The 7,135-nt window shown below is 29.5% G+C and overlaps 1 protein-coding gene and 1 long non-coding RNA gene across 2 annotated transcripts; both read left to right on the top strand.

Moving 5' to 3' along the window:
* Positions 1-165: 165 nt before the first annotated feature.
* Positions 166-651, top strand: LOC129975085 (uncharacterized). Its single transcript, XR_008785008.1, has 3 exons — positions 166-222; positions 339-373; positions 563-651. It is a non-coding gene; the product is annotated as an uncharacterized LOC129975085 (long non-coding RNA).
* Positions 652-670: 19 nt separating this feature from the next.
* On the top strand, positions 671-3,112 carry LOC129975466 (uncharacterized protein DDB_G0290685-like; the record flags this gene model as incomplete). Its single annotated transcript, XM_056088527.1, has 2 exons — positions 671-820; positions 1,850-3,112. Coding segments are annotated over 2 exons (1,413 nt in total), but the record flags the coding sequence as incomplete, so codon positions are not given.
* Positions 3,113-7,135: the final 4,023 nt, after the last annotated feature.

Consider the following 7,135-nt stretch of genomic DNA (forward strand, 5'->3'; position numbering starts at 1 on the left):
AATAATCCGATAAAGGTTAAAATATAGTATTCTTCTTTTAAAAAACATGCTATAAGGATTTTTTTTGTTAATTTGCAGTGTTTGGAAAAAAAAATAATTTTCTGAAGCAATGCAAAGTAACGAAAATGATGAAATTTAACAAAATTCTTTCAAATTTTTTTTTACAGGAAGCAGTTTGAAAGAACAATAGAATGTTCAAGATTTGGTTTGTTAGAATTTTTAGTAAGTAATTTTTTATTGTCATAATTATTTTCAGAATATGGTTTCTTATTACTATGTTTGTATAAAGTAACAAATTATAAAATCAAAATTAATTTTTTTTCACACATCTATTTCAGTTTTTATCGGATGTGCAGGCTTATCTCTAAGTAGGGTAAGTAATTTATTGCCACGCAAATTTCTGAAAAAATCATAAATTAATCATATATTTAAATAAAAAATATATATTTGAATATCAGATGAATTTGCAATTTCAAACTTAAGATGGGTGTATTTTCATCATTTTAATGAGCTATTTAAATATTATAATGGATTATTCTTAACGTGAAAATTAATTTCTTAGGGCGATGGTGGTCAACAGAACTGGCCGCAGCAGGACTGGAATATGAAAGGCGGTCAAACAAAAGGTCCTCTGGGAGGATGGGATGACGAACCAAGCAACTCCTGGGGAAATGCAAAAGGCGGCTATAAACTGGAAGACTCCATCCCCGGAATTCCGGGACAAAGTTATCCAAATTTTGACAAAATTCCTGAAACCAGTTTTGATTGTAGAAGGCAGAAGAACCCAGGTTACTATGGCGATGTTGAGTCACAATGCCAGGTATGCTTCTTTCGGGGTTCTTTATATATCATAGCAAATTATTCACAGCTTTGGTATGTGCGAAGCATTTCAATTCTTCTTAAGGTTTTCTAAATTTTCATAGGAGACTTGAGTTACAAACTTCCGCATGATCTTACTTTAGAATTTTTAGTGTATTTACTAAATCTTGTTCTTATAAAACGATTTTTTTTAAATTTTCATTTATCTATACGGATGAACTATAGTATACACATTTAGATTAATTGTGCTGTTTCTTGGACATTTATAATAATCAACAAAGAGTCTTTATTGGTAATTTAATGGTAGATTAACTTCAAACTTTAAATTCAAAAATTTAATTTCTATAATAATTTTTTCATAGATAATTTTAAGAAAAAGATTTCCAATATTATAATTATAATGTTTATACTAACTGAATAGTCAATATAATCAACGTTTCATAGTCAATGTCTCAATCTACGTGAACTCTTAGTGATAGATATGATTCCTAAATAAAAACGAGTACATATTCATTAATTTTATTCCAGAAATAATTTTTCCACAGAAAAATTCAGATTTTTTTGAATAAAAAGTTTGACTGTTCTAAGAAAAAGGAAAAAAAATGTTCTGAAATTTCGGTATTCCATTATAAGAGTAATAAGGCATTAAAGTGTAGTAAATTAAATTGTTCATATTAAATGAGTAATCATATATCTTACTTGCTGATATGATTCTCAAATGATATTTCATCTACATTCTTGTAAGCTGAACATTATCATAGAATTTATAAATTCTTAAAATTAATATAGTTCTTGCACGTAGACAATTTATCAATTCTTAAAACTAATATAGTGCTTGTACGTAGACAAAATGAAATACATTAGCTTATTCTTGATTCTTGAATAAATAACACAATCATTTTTGCAGATATTCTAACACTAATTTGATTTCAATCAGCAATAAACAAATATATTCATTTCTGTATAACTTTAAATGTCAAATATTGCTATTTATTGTCGATTTTTTTAACCTTTGCTTTCTGCTTCTCAGGTTTTCCATGTTTGTCAAGCCGGCGGCAGGCAGAATTCATTCCTTTGTCCTGTTGGAACCATTTTCAACCAGGAAAGCTTCGTGTGTGATTGGTGGTTCAACGTCAATTGTGGCGAGGCACCTTTCCACTACGAACGGAATGAAAATCTTTTTAGGGGATCTGACATCGGAATAGACGGTTCAAAAATAAAAAGAAAAGGAGAGCAAGGGAACTTCAAAGGCTCCGATCAACCGCCAGCAGTTGGAATTCCAACATGGAGTACCCAAGGTGGGGATGGTAACTGGGGTATGAAAGGTGCAATGAACCAAGGTGGGCAGCAAGGACCCTGGAGAAATCAAGAAAGTTCCAACAAACCACAGGGAAGACCAAATACAAATGTCAGTGGAAGAGGAGGCCAAAACAAAGGATCTGGCAGGAATAATGCTGGAGGCAATTGGCAGAACACTGGAAATCAAGGAGGGCAAAACAAAGGATCGGGAAGAGGTAATGTTGGAGGGAATTGGCAAAACAGAAGAAATCAAGGAGGTCAAAACAAAGGATCAGGCAGAGGCAATACTGGAGTAGGTAACTGGCAGAACAGTGGGAATCAAGGAAGTCAGAAAGGATTTGGAATGACCGGTAATATGAATCCTGAATGGGGTAACCAAGGAAATATCCCAGGAAGAAATAAAGGTGTTAATAATCAACCTAGACAAGGTAGAGGGGTCCAGAAGGGAGGCATATCGGGCGGTAATAACAAAATGCAAAGACGAAGTGGCTTGCCTCCAAATGGTCCTGTTAATATTCAAGGACAAAAGGGTCAAGTTGGTGGTGGAAATTTTGGTATGGGGAATCAAATTACGAAAGGATCTACAGAAAGAGGAGGAAGCTTCAGTGCAAACAGTTGGAGCATGGGTGCACAAAACTTCCAGTATTCATTCAACGAAAAAGGGAACAGTTTGCCCAATAATCCTAACCTCAGAGTTGGACCACCTTCTTTGCAAGATAATAATTCTTGGCAAGGATCTGATAACTACCAACCTGAAGGACACATTAAAGGCGAAGATGGTAACGGCAACTGGAATAGTGCAGGAGATATCAACCAGTGGGGTAATAGGATTGGTCATTTTCAATCTGAATTAGGAAATAATAATGTGGGTGGCCATGATAATTGGAAGCCCGATTATGATGAAGGTAATAGCGATTCCCTCAATTTTAATGATAAAGGTTCCTTTGAAGGACAAGCTGGCGAAAATGACTATGATTACGTATGGAATTCTTGATTATTTCCAATACCTCTATTAAACAAATTATACCTCAGGGACATTAGCATTTATGGTACCTTTTAGATTATGAAACAGAATTCAATGTTTAGAAATGGTGATATCATATTTAATGGTGTTAGATATAGAATTTAAAAAATATTTTCCGTGATGTAGTTGAGCTCGATTTTCTGTCTTTTCTTCATTCCGCTTTTGGCAAGTGAATCTTTGTTTGCTTGTTGAACATTTTGGCAGATTCTCATTATCTTGTTGGATAATATGAATATTTGCCAATTTTAAAGGGTTGCCGCTATATTTCGAAAGTTTTGGAGCTTGAGAATTTACTCAGCAGGTATTATTTTACTATGCTTTTCTTTGGATAAGCTTGCTCTGTATTGTCAGTAAATGTATTGCAGATTGATATAATGAGGAATAGCATGATATAATGCATAGTTCATTTATCTCTTTTATTTAAATATTTTTTTATCAAAATATAGAAGAATCTCATAAGTAATCATAACATATAACCGAAATTTTTTTAAAAGAGGAAGAAAGAAAGAAAAATTAAACAAGAAAACAGAGAACTCTGTGGGAAATATTTCATTCTTATAATCTTTCAGTTAATTTTTTGAGATTTTTTTATTACATATGGCTTTGTTGAATATACTGATGGCTAATTTAAAATTATTAATTAGTCTTCACATATAAATTTTTTATATATATTATCAAAAAAATTAAGTATTAAATATTTACGATATATATATAATAGGGAAATATTCAAAGCCCGCATAATACTAAAAAATAAAATAAAAGAACTTTCTTTTTGAAATATCTTCAGCATTTATACTATATTTATCAAATTCTTTTAGAGGAAAATTGTTACATACTTGAAAATTCTTTTACTAGATTTTTTTTAGCTATGTAAATTTGGTATGGAATTCAGAAACAACATTTGGAAATCGTGAAAAAGAAGAATTTTGATAAAAGTATTAGATTTATATCAGTTCCTTCTGTAAAGGATAACTACATGAAACTGGTTATTTTTCCCTGTATACTTGTCATCTCTATTCTTTATGTACTAGCATTGAATGTATTGTGAAATATAGCCTGTAGAAATAAAAAATAACTTATTGAAAGAAAAAGAATCAGTTATCCTTCTTGTGTCATCTTATCCCACTCATTTTGTATTTCTAAATGAATACTACTCTGTAAAATTGCAATTATTTTATTCTATGTTGCTTAGCTAATAATAAAATGTATTTAAGTAAGCAATTTAGATCTGACGGAACGCATGCCAGATGGGCCACATCAATTAGAATTTAAAATCTCTTCAGCATTTTTAAAAAAATAAAATGGGCATAAAGTCACAGTCAGAATGATACGCGTATTTCTTTAAAAATTACATGGGGTGAAACATTTGTCATATGTTTGTAAAATCATGTCAGTGGAATCCATTATTATTTTTTTAATGAAATTAAGTATAATTTCATTAGACAACATATTTATATAAGCTAAATTTTGCATCATATTTAATTTTACTTTTGATATTTGAATTCAGATTTTCTTAAGCCTACGCAAGATTGGTTCTAAAAGAATTCTGATAGATCTGCATTCCTAAAATGATAAAATTCAATAATCAAAGCGAGTCCGTTATGCATTAAAAACTTAAAAAATGGCACAAATATTTTAATTTTTCAAGCATTTTCCTACATTTATTTTCTAATCCATGCAATAATACTTCATTTATTCAAGTAATTAAAAATATCTGCTATAAATATGAGAATATTTTGAATATTATCATTTCTTCAAGTTCTATTATTTTAATATTAAATAGAGAGCTATGAAAAAAGATGCTCTGTAATACAATGAAATCTTATAACATTGTAAAGTGGACCATTTGTCTACACTTATTTAATAGACTACAAAATCCAATTTCAATTTAGCATTCTTACAACACAATTAAAAGGATTTTCACCAGTTGGATAAATAATGTAAAATATGAAGACTATTACCAATAATTCGAACTCGATGTAATTCAAAAAATTATTTGCCCTTATATGGCCAACCATACAATCTCTTTTTTCTACAATATTTTAAGTTGATTAATAGAATAATAATGATATTATCTATTAAAAGGAACTAATAAAGAAATAACGAGAGCATTTATATTTTATTTCTCACGTCGATAAAAAAAATCACATGTTTGTTCAATATGTTTATCCAATCTCTGATTTAAAAAATAAAATAGGAAAATCAAAAAGTTGTTAAAAAATGCTTTATGATGATGCATTTTACACGACCAATAATTATTACTTTTTTTTAAAGTCAAAATATTTCATAAGCTTTTCATAAGTCAAAATATTTTTTACAAAAAGAAACGCATTGAATAAAGTGGAAAGTAAAAATAAAAAGGTAACTCAAATTTTTAAATAATACGTTTGAAAACTTCATAACCCAAATCAACAATAACTTCTTATTTTTGAAATTAAAATCAACAAAAAATAATTCTGTTTTTGTTTGTTTGTTTGTTTACTTTTCGGATGAAAATATCAGTTCGACAATATTCAGTTCCACAAAGTTTCGAAAGTTTCTTATAAAAATCCTTTTTTCCACTGTACTTTTATAACAACAATTTACTTAAATTGTATATTTCCATGCAAATTTTATTTAATAAATGTAAATATATTTAAATAAATATTTGCTTGGAAATAAACTAAAAGACATGCAAAGCAACAAAGTCATAGAGTACGTGTCTATCATGATTAGGAAGGCAAATGATTTCTATCTAATGTTTTTTTATATATCAGTTAAGGTTATTGGAGTCTTTCTTTTTCTGCACATTCGATCGTAACGAGTTAACAGAGTACACATTTCAAAAAGAAGAGCAATGCAAAAAATACTGACACACATTGGTCATTCCTATTCATTTTCATTCCCTGCATTTTAGTAATCATCATTTCCGGTAATTACAAATCATCTCATTATTAGTATTTTGAATTACAGACGAATGATCCTTTATAAGCAAATACACAGAATAAATCCAAACACAGACCTTTGAAATCATTTCCTGTACTACTGATAAAAGAGAATAAAATAAATCTTTCTAAGTGCCGTTGTTGAGTTCGGAGCCATCACAAATGAAAAGAAAGGGGGAAGGGAAAGAACACTTTTCGGCTCGTTCCAAGCAGGTGGTAAAGTGAAAGCGTTTCTCCATCGCGTGCAACAATGCTTCGAATCTTCCAAAAGAATGCTTCGTTAGGCTTAGACAAAAGGAAGAGGTTCCGCCGTACTTCTTTTGAGGTTGTTGCCAAATCGGAAACAATAATAATCAACACGAGATCATCTGATTGAAACTATAGAACGGAATTAGTTGGTGCCTTTTGTTTATTTCACATTTATTGCTTTCTTTCAGTCGAAAATTTTGTTGGAAGAGTTTGATTAATGATTTTAGAAAATGATATGCATGGATTTTTTTCTCTATACAATGCTCATTGACCCAGTAACTGAAATGAAATAAGGTGGAGTCATTTTAATGAGTTAAATACATTTAAAAAATAATACAGACCGAATAGATTTTGCAACATTTTACACAAATAGAAAAGATACAATGTTTAAAAAAAGCTTAAATAAGGCATTCAAATTCTGTGAGAAATCTAGAAATAGAGCAATAGAATGAAACAAAAATATATAAAAGCTTGCAATAAAATCAATTTTACATTCATTCCAAATACAAATATTAGAATTTATATTTATATATATATATTCAAACAGATAAAAAGTAAACATAAGCAAACTTAACAGATATATATATAGTATTCATATTTATGTCAATGAATGAATGTAAAGGAATCATACAGGTCAAAAGAAAAAAACTGCCATAAATGGTGTAAATTCAGATTTTTATTTATTTATTGTAATAATACATTTTTGGTAGCGAATTTGATACAGAAAAGCGAAAGAATTAACACATTTTCCGTTTGAAGATTATTACTAAAATTTTTAGTGCTGCAGAATATTTATGAAAGTGTAATTTTTAGTATTTAA

Source organism: Argiope bruennichi, chromosome 7 (genome assembly GCF_947563725.1).
Source record: "Argiope bruennichi chromosome 7, qqArgBrue1.1, whole genome shotgun sequence".
In the NCBI taxonomy this organism is placed as follows: Eukaryota; Metazoa; Arthropoda; class Arachnida; order Araneae; family Araneidae; genus Argiope; species Argiope bruennichi.